At 42.7% G+C, this 18,884-nt stretch overlaps 1 protein-coding gene across 2 annotated transcripts; it reads right to left on the bottom strand.

The window, feature by feature from the left end:
* Positions 1 to 279: 279 nt before the first annotated feature.
* On the bottom strand, positions 280 to 3,864 carry LOC109779294 (uncharacterized). Of its 2 annotated transcripts, none has more exons than XM_020337891.4 (8): positions 3,660 to 3,864; positions 2,941 to 3,040; positions 2,585 to 2,652; positions 1,660 to 1,732; positions 1,412 to 1,527; positions 1,229 to 1,333; positions 859 to 958; positions 280 to 746 (listed from the first exon to the last, which is right to left on the bottom strand). In XM_020337891.4, exons 2-8 carry the CDS (start codon positions 3,022 to 3,024, stop codon positions 570 to 572), a joined length of 723 nt encoding a protein of 240 aa, XP_020193480.1. In that variant the 5' UTR covers positions 3,025 to 3,040; positions 3,660 to 3,864; the 3' UTR covers positions 280 to 569. The 2 variants fall into 2 exon arrangements, with proteins under 2 accessions (XP_020193480.1, XP_020193479.1); XM_020337890.3 differs by having other exon boundaries at positions 2,941 to 3,037; positions 3,660 to 3,797.
* Positions 3,865 to 18,884: the final 15,020 nt, after the last annotated feature.

The raw sequence follows: 18,884 nt of genomic DNA, 5'->3' as shown, positions 1-18,884 counted from the left end.
TGGATCCAAAGTTGTGTGGCTAGGATTGAAGCTGCCGAGGGAAATGTGACGCATGCAATGAATTCTGTACACTGTTTGAGCAGAAACATGTGCATTGGTATGCTGAAAGTAAACGCAAGGCTTTAGATTCTAAAAAAAGCAAATTTTATGCGCACAAATTGTTTCTTTATCTCCTTACAAAGTACTCCCTCTGTTGCATAATTCTTGTCATGGTTTTAGTTCAAACGGAGGGAGTATTGTATGTGTGTGTGTGTGTACAACACAGAAAAGTCTACATGCTTTTAGAGCAAAATTTATAGATTCACATTTTCATCAGAAGATGTTCATCAGCAAAAAACATTTGGTGTTTCCAATCCAAAAGTAACGGCGGGCAACAGCACCTGGGTGCACGGTGAGCCGATGCATTTTCCAAATGGGACATCTTTTCTTCAGCAAACTGCATAACGATGGTGAGCAGCAATGCTCGTCTCCGTCTGGAACATAGCATGTTCAAGTTTATCTTCGTAAAAGGACTGTTTACAAGACTGCAGTACTATCTTAACGGCTACTGGTGACACGCCATGGCGATATCAGGTGATCCGTATGAGCAGAACCACCATGACAAACATGCAGGTCATCAGAAAGATGAGCAACCACTGGAAGCAGGTTGTCTTGGAGGCCAGCGAGTAGACCTCCGAGGCTCGCGCCGTTGCACGACCAGTGCTCGCCAGGCTATGCTCCACGGCTCTCTCGGTGGAATCGAGGATCTGCATCACAAGTACAAAAGCAGGTGAGCATTCTCAGTAAACATCCAGCAGAAATGGAACTGAAGTAACTTCATGCAAAAGAAGACAATGCCAAGGCAACAGAAAAGGCTACCTTCTCTGTATCTTGCACGGATTGGTTCATTAAAAGGCTACTCTCCTTCAGCTGGCGTGCTAAGTCAACCATTTCGTCAGTCAGATCTTCTTGCAGCTTCCTGTGCAGTTAGGAGATCCAACAGAGTAAGAGGGTAGCCAGTATATTTAGTTGTTCATCTTGTACGACCCTAACTTTCCATGCTTAGTCCTTAAAACATCAAAAGAAATGGGTAATCATAATAAAATATAGCACTGGTTACAGCTTTCAACTTTTCATAGCAGCAAAATCAGCGAGACCAGTCAGAGACTGAGGTCCAAAAGAATAATGAGAGCATTAAGCCAGAGACTGAGGTCCAAAAGAAACTTGCAAAAAAAAAGGGGGGACATACCTATGCTTCTCAATATGAGCCTGAGCTTCTGCATCCAATTTAATAGGTGCTCCAGTGTCTTTTTCTTTTCTTTCATGACTGCTTGGTCCAACCTCCATCTGAGCCCTATTTAATTGCATTCATTAGTTTGTTAGTTATTACTGTAAGAGAAGTCAAAATATAAAAGGACCAAATATCACTTACGTCGATCTCCTTCGCAATCCTGATGATAAGGATATTGGACTCCCAACCTTTTCTCTTTCTCTTTCATAAGAGTTGTCTTGCTCTCTACTCTGATCAACCAGATTTTCATTTTCTGGCTGCATAAAAAAAATATAGTATTGAAAGTGCATCTAGAAACTACATTATATGAGCAACAGTGGTATGCACCGTTACATGTAGAGGTATTTAGCATATCGATATAGATATGAATCAACATGATAAACACATACCACTAGAGAAGCAAGCGTGGCAGCTAGTGCTTCAATCTTTTCTGAATACTCACTCAGCTTAGCTTTTGAAATACTGAATCAAGAAGGAAGTCATGAATGAACCTGTTCTGATCATGGGAATGCACGCGTAAAGAGAAAAGGATAACTTGCTTTGCTCCGCACATGACTATCAGTATAAACTCGCCGATGAAAAGGCAGGCAGTATACCAGACATTCTCATCACCAAAATGCAGGCCATCAAATGGAAGAAAATCATGAAAGTTTGTAGTTTGAACCTTCATGTAAGATTTCTTTTGTCAAGCAAGGAGAGTATCTTTACAGATAGAGTATCCAGATTTCCATGAATTCAAAAGAAAAAGAGTATCCAGATTTGTGTGCCTTTATTGAGTGGAGAAGCATGGGCCCTTTTATACTGAACAAGAATGGTACATCTGGAGGCCAGTCAGTGTACACAGAGAAAATTCAAATATGTAAGCGAAAAGCTATAGTGGCATTCGTCATGAGTTCCTATCAAAATTTGGGCCCATTCCTATAACAACAGTACAGAGAGGTTGAAGTGCTGAAACACACGATCAATGAAAGCAAGCTGGCAGCAAACTGTATTCAATGACTAACAACCACTAATCCTTTACCTTAATAGGAAATACATATAAATGGATGGCGATACTGATACAGATGCATTCGCACGATTTAAGTATTGGTACCTTGGAAGGACACACTAAATTCATAAACTAGGAGCAAGAGTGCATTATAATTTAATATTAGACTACAATCTTGATGGTTACGATCTTGTCATATACCGGCTGTATTTCTTTCTATAATTCTGGATCCTCAACAAATGCTAGCTGGAACACAGGTTGCAGCTTGCAGGCTATACCACCATCAACATATTAATTCCCCAATAGCACACAACACTATACCATACCTTGATATTCCTTCTGGTGTAATTTCAGCTCCAAGCTGCTCCAACAGCTCCCTGGCTGTGGTTATGTACTGCAAATGGAGGCTGTCAGTGCCAGTACATGATTCAGCCAAACTGATAAAAATTTGAAGTGAGGATATCCATTAGCTACCACCTGTTAAAGTTGAACAAAAACAGAATGAAGCAAGCAAATTCCATCAAAGAAACTTCCTTATACTCATTTTAACAACAAGGATCCAGGTGGAAGCTATATCTTTCTTCTCCTCCATTTAAATTAATTACGGAACATTGTCTGCTCCGATGTTGAACAGAAATTAAGAATGATACAAATCTAAGAAGATTAGAGGAGCTACACTTACATGGACAAGCTTAGCCTGATTCTGCTGGCGGGGGGCCGCCTCAAGCAGCCTTTTCAGGTTCACTTCCACCTTGCTGAACACCATGATTAACTAATACCTGCTGGATTATTTCAAAGGGGGCACATTGTGATATTACATAAAACACACAGAACAAACAGATTTCCGATTAAATTGCTTCCAGTATCAGCAATCAGACTAGTACTACAGGATATTCACACCCGTAATGGTGGCACTAACACTGCGTTCGGGCCTCCGTACTGAATTGGTTTCAATTCCAATTCAGTTAGGAAACTGCAATGGACTTGGAAAATCTAGTTGAGTAGCAAATGCTTTGTTTGTGGATGGAGCGATGCTGTTTTGAGGCCACTGGACTAAGAATTTATAGATGAAGATACGAGCCAGGGAAGGGGAAGAAGGGGATCCAAGGAAGGGGAAGGAGAAGATGGAAGAGGAGATGGGTTCCGGCGGCCAGAATAGACGGGGAGGCACATGAGGGCCGCTGCAGGCATTGGAGGAGATGGCCTTCCGTGGCCGGAGATGGGCGAGATGGAAGGCCTACGCCGGCCAGAGAGATCCGACTGCCGAGGGAGCTTGAAGGCGGCGGCCGTCCAGGTCAGGGATGGAGAGGAGGAACGCTGCAGGAGGAGGGAAAGAGGCGGCTGCCGAGGAGTGAGCCGCCGCCGGATAGAGGAGGAGGGCCGGGGAGTCGGGATGCATACCTGCGCCGCCGACCGCCGCCGCCGCCGCCGCCTCCTGAAGCTTTTGGTCGCGCGGGGGACGGAGCCAGGTCTCTCGCGGGGCTTGTGTCTCCAATCGTTTTGTTTCTTTTGCGGGACTTGGCCAATTCAACCGAAATCGGAGGCAGGAAGGTCTGTATCGAGGGAGGGCTGCGCAGGTGAGAGAGATTTCAGTCTGTATTCCACCCGTTTCAGTCTGGACGCTTCGGTGCCATCGAAACAGTTGAATTGGTACCTAGTATTAGTACTAGCTAATACTCCCTTCGTTTTTATTTACTCCGCATATTAGTTTTGGTCAAAGTTAAACTTTACAAACTTTGATAAAGTTTATAGACAAAAATATTAACATATACAATAACAAATCAATATCATTTGATTCGTTGTTGAATGTACTTCCACATCATATAGATTTGTTATGCTAAATATTTATATTCATTTTTATAAATTTGGTCAAACTTTACAAAGATTGACTTCAGTCAACTCCAATATGCGGAGTAAATAAAAACGGAGGGAGTACCAAATCCAACTCAGAGGGTTCAATACAGAGATTCAAGCGCAGTATAACAGATATTGGGGAACGAGAATTCAGGCTCTATTAGCAATAATCTCAGAACTTCCTGGTTCTCTTCCATGGCGGAGTTATTACTGCTGGAGGGGGCACCGCCGCTGTGTGACAAATCGGCAAAAGCTTCGACGCCGATCATCGCCTGCCATGGCCGTCAGAGCTGTTGCTGCTGTGACGGGGAGCATCTGCGCGTGGCGTCGGATCTGCGCTTTTGAGCTGAGCTGCAATGGAGTGGCGGGGCGCCACTGTGACGGTGAGCCGGAGTTGTTACTGCTGCAGGAGGCACCGCCGCGTTACGACGAATCGGCAGAAGCTTCGACGCCGATCACCGCCTGCCATGGCTGTTGGAGCTATTGCTGTTGCGATGGGGAGCATCTGCGCATGGCATCGGAGCTGCGCTTTTGAGCCTGAGCTGCAATGGAGCGGCGCGGCGCTGCGACGGTGACCACAGCAAGTGGCCGACGAGGGGCACTACAAATCCGGCGATGTTGCCTTGTAACTATTTGGGAGCATCGTCGGTGTTGCAATGTAGCAACGCCGGGCCGCCAGCCGGAGCTGCAATGAAGCCTCGCCGGAGTTGCAATGGAGCTTCGCCGGACGCGTCGGTGCTGCGTTGGAGCTCCGCCGGCGCTACAATGAAGCTTCGTCGGACGCGTCGGTGCAGCATTGGAGCTCCGCCGAACGTCGTCGGTGCTGCGTTGGAGCTTCGCCGGACGCCGGGGTGCGCCATGACAGCTGCAGTGGAGCTTCTGCCGGGTGCAGCAGCGCTGCGTGCGCGCCAAATACTGTCGTGGGCTCGTGGCTTTGCTATAATCCAACGGCCACCTGAGCGCTAATCAGACGGCTGCCTAGCCGGCATCCGGCTGATTCGTAGCAGTGGCCTTTTCCCATTCACCTTGTTTTCCGTCCAGTTTTACATTTCGCTGGTTTTCAGTTTTTTTCTTCTGGTTTCTACATTTTTTAACTCATAAATAACTTATTAAAATGTGTTATTTCTTCCTATTTATATTTGTACTTTGTACTAAATCAACGACAATTAATATCTTGAATATTATTTCCAGTGCTAGCCATCGATCGACTATACCTAGCATCCATCGATCGTCCTGTATGCCGTAAGATTGGCCTGCGCTTGGCCACTGGATCAAATGTTTGATTCGTCCCCCGTCTCAGCTCACACATTTTTCACGCACACTGGTTGCTGAGGAAAAAGGGGCTGTCAATCTCCTCACACGCGGCGCACTCGGGTGTAGAAAAAATCTAGATCGTCAAATCGTCGCACCCCATGAAGGATCTCACGTTCCGCTCGAAAGCAGCGCCGCCATTGGGCTCGTAGTAACTTTGGTCGATGTCGGTCGCAGCAATGGTCGGCGTCGCTCGCAGTTGTGCTCATGGTCGGTCACAAGAATGGTTGACACCGCACGCAGATATGCTCGTGATCAATCGTAGATTTGGTCGATGACGGTCACGATAATGGTCAACGCCGCTCGCAGTTGTGTATGTGACCTGTCGCAATTGTGGCTGTAACTGCTCACATGTTTGGTTAACAAAGCAATGGTCGTCGCCACCTGTAGCTTTGGTCGGCCTCGGTTGTAGCAAATACTTGACGCCGCCGTTCGTCGCCGCAAAGCTCGTCGCAACACGGCCATCTCGCGGTCCAGCACGGTTGCATCATCTCCGGTCGCGCGCCACAACACGGCCATCCCCCATAGCTTGTAGCACCGGCACCCAAAAGAGTACGCCGTCCATTCCATAAACCCAAAGATACGGCTCACAAAGGTTCTTCCACAAATTTGGATTCTCACCATGGTGGGGTTTTGTGCCCCAAACACCTCACCCAAATTCCCGGAATCCCCGGAGTTGAACCGCGGAGCGGGAAAGGGGAAGGGAAACGAGATATCGACCGTACCATTGGCTGGAGGGACCGTGGATGTCGGAGGGATCCCGATGGTCACCATTCATGGAGCTATTGCGGCACCGTGGTCATCGGCCCAAGGAGCGCCCTTTGCGAGAATATCGTCGTCTGATGAGGTGGGCTTCTACGCTTGGGTGTGAAGATCGTTGCACTTGTTGTTGCAACAGATCCATGGATGCCCGCAGATCGATGATCCGCGTCTCGAACACCGGATTCCAAAGGCATATTTCCTCAGCGACTGACTCCTTAATACTTGCCTTCAATTCAAGCATCAAATCCTTCAGATCTGCTCTGGGGAGTGGTTCCATCAACTGTCGAGCTAAACGATTGGCTCTCTGTTGCCTTGTTTCTAGGATTGAAGATGCCAGATTGGGTGGGGGTGGTGGGGAAATTTTTTGTCTCTGATTACCAAGTGTTAGCATGGCTATAGTATCACTCACTCAAGATGAGCTTCTAGTATTTGTGGTTCTAGTATCACGAATTACAAGCACAATGTGTTGGATTGGAGAGCTAGAAGGGGAATGGGGACGAGAGCCAGAGGTACTAGGTAGCCTTGCCATTGTCGTGCCTGGTCGAACTCTCGATACCTTTCTTTGGGATCCAATGATATATTATACCTTCTCACTTAGTTGATCCAGTCTTGCCCTGGGACTCTCGGATTGGGTCACTTGTTCGTCTTGGGCCTTGTGTCATCATGGTCTTCAGACCCACTAGGGAAGAGGTGATATCACACCTCCAAGCAACTAGTGTCTCTCAGTGTTGGCATTAGCCCCAAAAATTGTTAGGTCTAGACAGAAGGCCCTCCGACAAATGAATCAACGCTAGAAGAAACCTGATCAAGACTTTGTTAAGCTCAATGTAGATGCTTCCTTTCATGTTGATGAAGGACTGGGATCTTTTGAAACTATCATTAGAGATGCCAATGGTAGTTTTGTTGATGCTCCATGTGTCATTATACCAAATATCTCGGATCATATGATGATTGAAGCGATCCTATGCAGCGAGGACTTGAGATGGCAAATTTCATTGGTTGCAACAACATCTAGGTAGGGTCTGGTTCAATGGAGGTTATTAATGCATGTGCATGGCAAGAGATACGGTGGAATGGCTCTACTGCTATATTCGCAAATTGCATTGATATGGTCACTTTGATTTGGAATGTTAATTTTCTCACTGCCTGAGGGAGGCAAATGAATCGTGGCGGGTGAGCTAGCTAAACATTGTTTTTATATTATATCATGTACTTGCGCCGATGAACACGTCGATATTATCTTGAGACACCTCGCGAATGATGTAACTATTTTGTGATTAATAAAGCTAAGTATGACGGCGTGCGTGTTGGAAATATTCCCTAAAGGCAATAATAAAATGGTTATTATCATATTTCCCGTTCATGATAAATGTTTATTTTTCATGCTAGAATTGTATTGATCGAAACTTAAATACATGTGTGAATACATAAACCACACCGTGTCCCTAGTATGCCTCTACTAGACTAGCTAGTTGATCAAAGATGGTTAAGGTTTCCTAACCGAAGACATGAGTTGTCGTTTGATAACAGGATCACATCATTGGAAGAATGATGTGATGGACAAGACCCAACTGTAAGCTTAGCATCAGATCGTTTAGTTTATTTTCTATAGCTTTCTTCATGTCAAGTATCTGTTCCTTAAACCATGAGATCGTGTAACTCCCTGAAACCGGAGGAATACTTAGTGTGTATCTAAACGTCACTTCATAACTGGGTGATCATAAAGGTGCTCTACAAGTATCTCCGAAGGTATCTGTTGGGTTGGCATGGATCAAGACTGGGATTTGTCGCTCCGTATGACGAAGAGATATCTCTGGGCCCTCTCGGTAATACAACATCTTAAAGAGCTTGCAAGCAATGTGACTAATGAGTTAGTCACGGGATCTTATATTACGGAACGAGTAAAGAGACTTGCTGGTAACGAGATTGAACTAGGTATGGATATACCGACGATCTCGGGCAAGTAACATATCGCCGGACAAAGGGAATTGCATACGGGATTAACCGAATCCTTGGCATCGTGGTTCAACCAATAAAAGATCTTTGTGGAATATGTAGAAATAAATATGGGTGTCCAGGTCCTGCTATTGGTTATTGACTAGAGAGGTGTCTCGGTCATGACTACATGATTCCCGAACCCGCGGGGTCGGACGCTTAACGTTCGTTGACGCTAGAGTAGTATTGGGATATTTGATAATTGGTAACTGAATATTGTTCGGAGTCCCGGATGAGATCCCGGACGTCACGAGGAGTCTCGGAATGGTTGAGAGGTAAAGATTTATATATGGGAAGTCATATTTTGGGTTCCGGAAAAAAGTGCAGTTTTTTCGGTATTGTACCGTGAAGCTTCTAGAAGGTTCTGGAGGATTCCGGAGGGGTCCTGAAGTCCACAAGTGGGTCCACCACGATCCAAGGGCTAGCATGGGCTGAGGAGAGGCGCCCTGGCCTTATTGGGCTAGGCGCACCAAGTCCTCAAAAGCCCATGTGGCTAGGGAAGGAAAAAAAAAGGAGGAGTCCTAGTAGGAATAGGATTGGACTTGGAGTCCAAGTCCTCTCCCCCTTGGCTGCGCCCTAGGGGTTGGAGGGGCTATTCCCCACGCCCCTCCACCTATATATAGAGGGGAGGGGCGCCCCAAGAGGACACACCAAACCCTTGGCGTCCCTCTCTCTCCCGTTACTCTGTAGCTCCGTTCTCGTTCTAGTAGCGCTTGGAGAAGCCCTGCTGAACTAGCTCCACCACCACACTGTCGTGCTGGTTGTGATCCCATCTACTTATCCGCCTTCTCTTGATGGATCAAGGAGGAGGATACATCATCGAGCCGCACGTATGCTAAACTCGGAGGTGTCGTCCGTTCAGCACTAGATCGGCTGGATCTTGATCGGATCGCGAAGAGTACGACTACATCAACCGCGTTATATACGCTTCCGCTTTCAATCTACGAGGGTACATAGACACACTCTCCGTCTCGTTGTTGTGCTTCTCCTAGATAGATCTTGGGTGTTCGTAGGAAAAAAATTGATTTTCATGCTTCGTTCCCCATCAGTGGCATCATGAGCTAGGTCTATGCGTAGATGTATATGCACGAGTAGAACACAAAGAGTTGTGAGCGTTGATGCTCAAATTTTTTTACCTCTCTTGTCTTATTTGGATTCGGCGGTATTATGGGATGAAGCAGTTCGGACCAACCTTACATGTCCCCGCACATGAGATCGATTCCACCGACTAACATGCAACTTGTTTTGCATAAGGTGGCTAGCGGGTGTTTGTCTCTCCTACTTTAGTTGAATCTAATTTGACGAAGGCGGTCCTTATAGATGGTTAAAAGGCAACTTGATTATCACCGTTGTGGCTTTGTGTAGGTTAGAACGGTTCTTGCTAGTTGCCCATAGTAGCCACGTAAAATTTCCAACAACAAAGTAGAGGACGTCTAACTTGTTTTTGCAGGGCATGTTGTGATGTGGTATGGCCAAAACGTGATGTGATATATGTTGGTGTATGAGATGATCATGTTTTGTAATAGGTTCACGACTTGCCTGTCAATGAGTACGGCAACCGGCAGGAGCCATAGGGTTGTCTTTAATTTATTAATCGCCATGTAATTGCTTTACTTTATCGCTATGCGTTAGCAATAGTTGTAGAAGCAATAGTTGACGGAGACGAGCACGTGACGACATGGTGATGGAGATCATGGTGTCATGCTGGTGACGATGGAGATCATGCCGGTGCTTTGGAGATGGAGATCAAAGGTACGAGATGATAATGTCCATATCATGTCACATATTGATTGCATGTGATGTTTATCCTTTTTATGCATCTTATTTTGCTTAGAACGGCGGTAGCATTATAAGATGATCCCTTCACTCAATTTTGAGAAGTGCGTTCTCCCTGAGTATGGACCGTTGCAAAAGTTCATCGTTTCGAAGCACCTCGTGATGATCGGTTGTGATAGACCCTACGTTCGCATACAACAGGTGTAAGTCAGTTTTACACATGCAGAATACTTGGGTTAAACTTGACGAGCCTAGCATGTATAGACATGGCCTCGGAACATAGGAGACCGAAAGGTCGAACATGAGTCATATAGTAGATATGATCATCATGGAGATGTTCACCATTGATGACTACCCCATCTCACGTGATGATCAGACGTGGGTTAGTTGATTTGGATCATGTATCACTTAGACAACTTGAGGGATGTTGATTTAAGTGGGAGTTCATTAGTAATTTGATTAACTGAACTAATTATCATAAACACAGTCTAAATTGTCTATGCAAATTATGTTGTAGATCAATAGCTCACGCTGTAGCTCCCTGTTTTTATACGTTCCTAGAGAAAGACTAAGTTGAAAGATATTGTAAGCAATTATGCGAACTAGGTCCGTAGTCTGAGGATTGTCCTTACTGCTGCACAGAAGGCTTATGTCCTTGATGCACCGCTCGGTGTGCCAACCCATCTAGCATCGTCTGTGGATGTTGTGAACGTCTGACAGACACGTTCTGATGACTACTCGATAGTTTAGTGCGCCATGCTTTACAACCTAGAAATCAGGGCCCCAAAGATGTTTTGAACGCCACGGAGCATATGAGATGTTCCAAGAGTTGTTGGTATTTCAGGCTCATGCCCATGTTGAGAGGTATAAGACCTCTGACAAGTTCTTTGCCTGCAAGATGGAGGAGAACAACTCAGTTAGTGAGCATGTGCTCAGAGTGTCTGGGTGCTACAATCGCTTGAATCAAGTGGGAGTTAATCTTCCAGATAAGACAGCGGTTGACAAAGTTTTCCAGTCACTGCCACCAAGCCATAAGGGTTTTCTGATGTGATGGACTATAATATGCAAGGGATGGAGAAAACGATCCCCGAGCTATCCGCGATGCTTAAGGCGGCGGAGGTAGAAATTAAGAAAGAGCATCAAGTGTTGATGGTCAATAAGACCACCAGTTTCAAGAAGGGCAAGGGAAAGAGAGGGAACTTCAAGAAGAATGTCAAGACAGTTGCCACTCCCATGAAGAAACCCAGGGCTGGACCCAAACCAGAGACTGAGTGCTTCTATTGCAAGGAGAAGGGTCACTGGAAGCAGAACTACCCCAAGTACTTGGCAGATAAGAAGGACGACAATGTCAGGCGTAGGTATATTTGATATACATGTTATTGATGTGTACCTCACTAGTGCTCGTAGTAGCGTCTGGGTATTTGATACCGATTCAGTTGCCAATATTAACTCGAACCAGGAGCTGCAGAGTAACGGAGATAGGGATGGCACCCGCAGGGTTTGGGTATGGGTGGAGCCATCCCATACCCTTACCCATCATCCCAAACCTTACCCATCACCCATAGCCATACCCGTTGATGGGTACAATTTTTTCCCATACCCGTCACCCATCAGGGTAAGTGGGTACCCGCGGGTAAAATTACCCAGATTTGCAACACACCAATTTGAGCATTACATAGTCATAAACAACAACTTATAACAATAATTTATAAACAACAACACATCATGACATCAACGCATACTCGTTCGTGGGCTAGCTATTGTGGTGCGGCGGCCTAACATGAATGCATGATGAGGTCTTGTTAGGGCTGTCGGATTTATGTACATATACTATGTTTAATATGTGGATAATAATATATATGGTCTATTTGTCAGAATATATGCGGGTACATGGGTACATGGGTATGGGTTATACTAAACCATACCCATACCCACTATACCCGATAGGTATGAATTTTTTTCTGTTTATGTACTCATGGGTATTTTTTTGACCCATACCCTTGCCCTAATAGGGTTTTTACCCGCAGGGTACGCGGGTAATGGGTACCCATTGCCATCCCTAAACGGAGACTAGCTGAGGACGAGGTGACGATGAGTGTTGGATGTGTCTCCAAGGTTGATATGATCACCATCGGCACGCTCGTAATACCTTCGGGATTGGTATTAAACCTAAATAATGGTTATTTGGTGCTTGCGTTGAGCATAAAATATTATATCTAGATATTGTTTATTGCAAGATGGTTATTTATTTAAGTAAGAGAATAATGGCTATTCTGATTATATGAGTAATATCTTTTATGGTCATGCACCCCTTGTGAATGGTTTATTCTTGTTGAATCTCGATCATAGTAATACACATATTCATAATATTGATGCCAAAAGATGGAAAGTTAATGATGATAGTACCACATACTTGTGGCACTACCGCTTAGGTCATATTGGTATAAAGCGCATGAAGAAACTCCATGCTGATGGACTTTTGGAATCACTTGTGAATCATTTGATACATGTGAACCATGCCTCATGGGCAAGATGACTAAAACCCCGTTTTCTAGAACAATGGAGCGGGTAAGTGACTTATTGAAAATAATACATACTGATGTATGCTGTTCGATAAGTGTTGAAGCATGTGGTGGATATCGTTATTTTCTTACTTTCACAGATGATTTGAGTAGATATGGGTATATTTACTTAATGAAAGACAAGTCTGAAACATTTGAAAAGTTGTAACATCCCAAAATTCTAAATTTTGGAATGTTATACTAAATTAGTAATTATGATTGTTTGTGTGATTTGTTGTGTGAAATTGAGTGGATTTGAGATTTTTTTGAAAGTTAAATGAGAGGGAATAAAAGGACTTTCCCAAAACTCTCATCTTTCATTTTGATCTCCATGAATTCAAATTCATTTCATGTTTTTATTCAAATTATTTTCTCCATAAAAATATATAAATGGAAATGAGGGTAAAATGATTCCCTCCAAGATAAAATATGGAGAAAATAAATTTGAAGTCATTTTGGTATTAAAAAAATGATTTCTCTTGGTTTTTATTACATCAATAGCATTATTTGAATTTCGCGATTTTATAGTGACTTTATTTGAACACAAAAAATAGTTCATATTTTTCTTTGTAAAATTCTGAGAATTGTGATATATAATATGACTATGAATTCGTTTTCATTTTTCTTATTCTGTTTTTCTTTTCTGTTTATAATTAACAAAAAAATAAAACTACAAGCACACTGTTCATACGTGCGTTGGATAATTATTTCTGGCCTTGTGCGCAACATAGCCAGGAGGCCGGCCCATAGATAATTTTCTGTATATATCAGAAAAATATTAAGACTTTTTTCTTTTAAAAAATGTATTTGTTTTTTAGGAAAAATACTTAAAAAAACGCAACGCGCGCACTATTCGTTTTTTGAGGGGGGAACCAAGTTTTATTCAGCAAAAGCCACATAGTGTGGGATACATCTCTGGTCATGGGATTGGCCCAACCAAATGTGCCGACCAGGACCAGAAGAGAGTGCAAACTTGGTTAATCTATGTGCATCAACATTGACTGCACGACCTTCAAAATTAAATTTACAATTTATGGGAATAGCTATACTATTGATCTCCATGATGATGGCGCCATTGGCTCCTCTGCTGTTGTTGTTGGTAGCCCCAACTGCGCCCTTCGAGTCGGATGCAACAACAATGTTGTGAATGTTGAGATCTGATACGTCCATTTTGCATCATGCTTTTATATCGATATTTATTGCATTATGGGCTGTTATTACACATTATGTCACAATACTTATGCCTTTTCTCTCTTATTTTACAAGGTTTACATGAAGAGGGAGAATGCCGGCAGCTGGAATACTGGGCTGGAAAAGGAGCAAATATTAGAGACCTATTCTGCACAACTCCAAAAGTCCTGAAACTCCACGAAAGCACTTTTTGGAATTAATAAAAAATACTGGTGAAAGAATCAACCGAAGGGGGCCCACACCCTGGCCACGAGGGTGGGGGCGCGCGCTACCCCCTGGGCGCTCCCCTGCCTCGTGGGCCACCTGGAAGCCCCCCGATGCCCATCTTCTGGTATAAGGTGTCTTTTGCCCTGGAAAAAATCAGAAGGAAGCTTTCGGGATGAAGCGCCGCCGTCTCGAGGCGGAACCTTAGCGGAACCAATCTAGGGCTCCAGCGGAGCTGTTCTGCCGGGGAAACATCCCTCCGGGAGGGGGAAATCGTCACCATCGTCATCACCATCGATCCTCTCATCGGGAGGGGGTCAATCTCCATCAACATCTTCACCAGCACCATCTCCTCTGAAACCCTAGTTCATCTCTTGTATCCGATCTTTGTCTCAAAACCTCAGATTGGTACCTGTGGGTTGCTAGTAGTGTTGATTACTCTTTGTAGTTGATGCTAGTTGGTTTATTTGGTGGAAGATTATATGTTCAGATCCTTTATGCACATTAATACCCCTCTGATTATGAACATGAATATGATTTGTGAGTAGTTACGTTTGTTCCTGAGGACATGGGAGAAGTCTTGTTATAAGTAGTCATGTGAATTTGGTATTTGTTCGATATTTTGATGAGATGTATGTTGTCTTTCCTCTAGTGGTGTTATGTGAACGTCGACTACATGACACTTCACCATTGTTTGGGCCTAGGGGAAGGCATTGGGAAGTAATAAGTAGATGATGGGTTGCTAGAGTGACAGAAGCTTAAACCCTAGTTTATGCGTTGCTTCGTAAGGGGCTGATTTGGATCCATATGTTTCATGCTATGGTTAGGTTTACCTTAATTCTTCTTTCATAGTTGCGGATGCTTGCAAGAGGGGTTAATCATAAGTGGGATGCTTTTCCAAGGAAGGGCAGTACCCAAACACCGGCCCACCCACATATCAAATTATCAAAGTAACGAATGCGAATCATATGAGCATGATGAAAACTAGCTTGACGATAATTCCCATGTGTCCTCGGGAGCGCTTTTCCTTATATAAGAGTTTGTCCAGGCTTGTCCTTTGCTACAAAAAGGATTGGGCCACCTTGCTGCACCTTGTTTACTTTTGTTACTTGTTACCCGTTACGAATTACCTCATCACAAAACTATCTGTTACCGATACTTTCAGTGCTTGCAGAGAATACCTTACTGAAAACTGCTTGTCATTTCCTTCTGTTCCTCGTTGGGTTCGACACTCTTACTTATCTAAAGGACTATGATAGACCCCCTATACTTGTGGGTCATCAAGACTCTTTTCTGGCGCCGTTGCCGGGGAGTGAAGCGCCTTTGGTAGGTGGAATTTGGTAAGGAAAAATTTATATAGTGTGCGGAAATTTACTGCCACTTGTTACTATGGAAAATAATCCTTTGAGGGGCTTGTTCGAGGTATCTTCACCCCGACCAGTAGAGCAAAGAGTTGCTCCTCAACCTACTGAACCTATTGAAAATGTTTACTTTGAAATTCCTTCGGGTATGATAGAGAAACTGCTAGCTAATCCTTTTACAGTAGATGGAACTTTACATCCCGATATGCACCTAATCTATGTGGATGAAGTTTGTGGATTATTTAAGCTTGCAGGTATGCCCGAGGATGTTATCAAGAAGAAGGTTTTCCCTTTATATTTGAAGGGAAAGGCATAGATCATGGAACTACAACCGATTGAAATTGGAATTTCATCAGAAGTTTTATCCTATGCATTTGGTTCATTGTGATCGTAATTATATATATAATTTTTGGCCTCGCGAAGGAGAAAGTATTGCTCAAGCTTGGGGGAGGCTTAAGTCAATGTTATATTCATGCCCCAATCATGAGCTCTCAAGAGAAATTATTATTCAAAAAATTTATGCTCGGCTTTCTCTCAATAATCGCTCCATGCTCGATACTTCTTGTACTGGTTCTTTTATGATGAAGACTATTGAATTCAGATGGGATTTATTGGAAAGAATTAAATGCAACTTTGAAGATTGGGAACTCGACGAAGGTAAGGAGTCAGGTATAACACCTAAGTTTGATTGCGTTAAATCTTTTATGGATACAGATGCTTTTCATGAATTTAGCACTAAATATGGACTTGACTCTGAGATAGTAGCTTCTTTCTGTGAATCATTTTCTACTCATGTTGATCTCCCTAAGGAGAAGTGGTTTAAATATCATCCTCCCATTGAAGTAAAAGTAGTAGAACCTATTAAAGTTGAAGAAAAGACTATCACTTATAATGTTGACCCTATTGCTCCTACCGCTTATACTGAGAAACCACCTTTCCCTGTTAGAATAAAGGATCATGCTAAAGCTTCAACTGTGGTTCGTAAGAGTAATGCTAGAACATCTACACCCTCTGAGCAAATTAAAGTTGAACCTAGTATTGCTATGGTTAAGGATCTCTTGGTTGATAATATTGATGGGCATGTTATTTACTTCTGTAATGAAGCTGCTAGAATTGCTAGACCCGATACTAAAAATAAACATAGACCTGTTGTCAGCATGCCTGTTGTCTCTGTTAAAATAGGAGATCATTGTTATCATGGCTTATGTGATATGGGTGCTAGTGCGAGTGCAATACCTCATTCCGTATACAAAGAAATTATGCATGATATTGCACCTGCTGAAATAGAAGATATTGATGTTACTACTACGCTTGCCAATACAGATACTATTTCACCAGTTGGGATTGTTAGAGATGTTGAAGTCTTGTGTGGGAAAATTAAATATCCTACTGATTTTCTTGTTCTTGGTTCGCCACAAGATGAATTTTGTCCCATTATATTTGGTAGACCCTTCTTGAATACTGTTAATGCTAGGATAGACTGCGAAAAGGATATTGTTACTGTTGGTTTAGGGGATATGTCTCATGATTTTAATTTTGCTAAATTTCATAGACAACCCCATGATAAAGAATTGCCTAGTAAAGATGAAATTATTGGTCTTGCTTCTATTGCCGTGCCTCCTAATGATCCTTTAGAAGAATATTTGCTAGACCATGAAAATTATATGTTCATGAATGAAAGAAGGGAAATAGATGAAGTATTCTTTAAACAGGGACCTTTATTGAAACACAACTTGCCTGTTGAAATCCTAGGGGATCCTCCTTCACCCAAGGGTGATCCCGTGTTTGAGCTTAAACCATTACCTAATACTCTTAAATATGCTTATCTTGATGAAAAGAAGATATATCCTGTTATTATTAGTGCTAACCTTTCAGAGTAGGAAGAAGAGAAATTATTGAAAATTCTGAAGAAGAACCGTGCTGCTATTGGATATACTCTTGATGATCTTAAGGGCATTAGTCCCACTCTATGCCAGCACAAAATAAAATTTGAGAAAGACGCTAAACCGGTTGTTGATCACCAACGACGGTTAAATCCTAAGATGAAAGAAGTGGTAAGAAATGAAATACTAAAGCTTCTGGAGGCAGGTATAATTTATCTTGTTGCTGATAGTCAGTGGGTAAGTCCTGTCCATTGTGTCCCCAAGAAGGGAGGTATTACTGTTGTTCCTAATGATAAAGACGAATTGATCCCACAGAGAATTGTTACAGGTTATAGAATGGTATTTGACTTCTGCAAATTAAATAAAGCTACTAGAAAGGATCATTACCCTCTATCTTTTATTGATCAAATGCTAGAAAGATTATCCAAACATACACATTTTTGCTTTCTAGACGGTTATTCTGGTTTCTCTCAAATACCTGTGTCAAAAGAGGATCAGGAATAGACCACTTTTACTTGCTCTTTCGGTACCTTTGCTTATAGACGTATGCCTTTTGGTTTATGTAATGCACCTGCTATGTTTCAAACATGTATGACTGCTATATTCTCTGACTTTTGTGAAAAGATTGTTGAGGTTTTCATGGATGATTTTTCTGTGTATGGAACTTGTTTTGATGATTGCTTAAGCAACCTTGATCGAGTTTTGCAGAGATGTGAAGAAACTAATCTTGTATTGAATTGGGAGAAGTGCCACTTTATGGTTAATGAAGGTATTGTCTTGGGGCATAAAATTTCTGAAAGAGGTATTGAAGTTGATAAAGCTAAAGTTGATGCTATTGAAAAGATGCCGTGTCCTAAGGACATTAAAGGTATAAGAAGTTTCCTTGGTCATGCGGTTTTTATAGGAGGTTCATTAAAGACTTCTCAAAAATTTCTAGGCCTCTGACTAATCTCTTACAAAAATATGTTCCTTTTGTCTTTGATGATGATTGTGTAGAAGCATTTGAAATACTTAAGAAAGCCTTGATTTCTGCACCTATTGTCCAGCCACCTGATTGGAATTTACCCTTTGAAATTATGTGTGATGCTAGTGATTATGCTATAGGCGCTGTTCTAGGACAAAGAGTTGATAAGAAATTAAATGTTATCCAATATGCTAGTAAAACTCTAGACAGTGCCCAGAGAAATTATGCTACTACTGAAAAAGAATTTTTAGCAGTTATATTTGCTTGTGATAATTAAGTTCAGACCTTATATTGTTGATTCTAAAGTAACTGTTCACACTGATCATGCTGCTATTAAATATCTTATGGAAAAGAAAGATGCTAAACCTAGACTTATTAGATGGGTTCTCTTGCTACAAGAATTTGATTTGCACATTATTGATAGAAAGGGAGCTGAGAACCCCATTGCAGACAACTTGTCTAGGTTAGAGAATGTTCTTGATGACCCACTACCTATTGATGATAGCTTTCCTGATGAATAATTGGCTGTCATAAATGCTTCTCGTACTGCTCCATGGTATGTTGATTATGCTAATTACATTGTTGCTAATTTTATACCACCTAGTTTCACATACCAGCAAAAGAAAAAGTTTTTCTATGATTTAAGACATTACTTCTAGGATGACCCACACCTTTATAAAGAAGGAGTAGATGGTGTTATTAGACGTTGTGTACCTGAGCATGAATAGGAACAGGAACAAATCCTACGCAAGTGTCACTCCGAG

This window comes from Aegilops tauschii, chromosome 7 (assembly GCF_002575655.3).
Source record: "Aegilops tauschii subsp. strangulata cultivar AL8/78 chromosome 7, Aet v6.0, whole genome shotgun sequence".
NCBI lineage: Eukaryota > Viridiplantae > Streptophyta > Magnoliopsida > Poales > Poaceae > Aegilops > Aegilops tauschii.
Note: the sequence above shows the minus strand (reverse complement) of the source record. Positions and strands in the feature narration are given on the sequence as shown.

What these genes read in the sequence shown, in the direction of transcription:
- LOC109779294 (XM_020337891.4), bottom strand. Translation starts at nt 3,024, where the DNA reads ATGGTGTTCAGCAAGGTGGAAGTGAACCTGAAAAGGCTGCTTGAGGCG. An exon ending in ATCAGGCTAAGCTTGTCCAT is followed by an intron (nt 2,653 to 2,940) that starts GTAAGTGTAGCT and finishes CTCCATTTGCAG; the next exon opens with TACATAACCACAGCCAGGGA. An exon ending in GGATTGCGAAGGAGATCGAC is followed by an intron (nt 1,334 to 1,411) that starts GTAAGTGATATT and finishes GCAATTAAATAG; the next exon opens with GGCTCAGATGGAGGTTGGAC.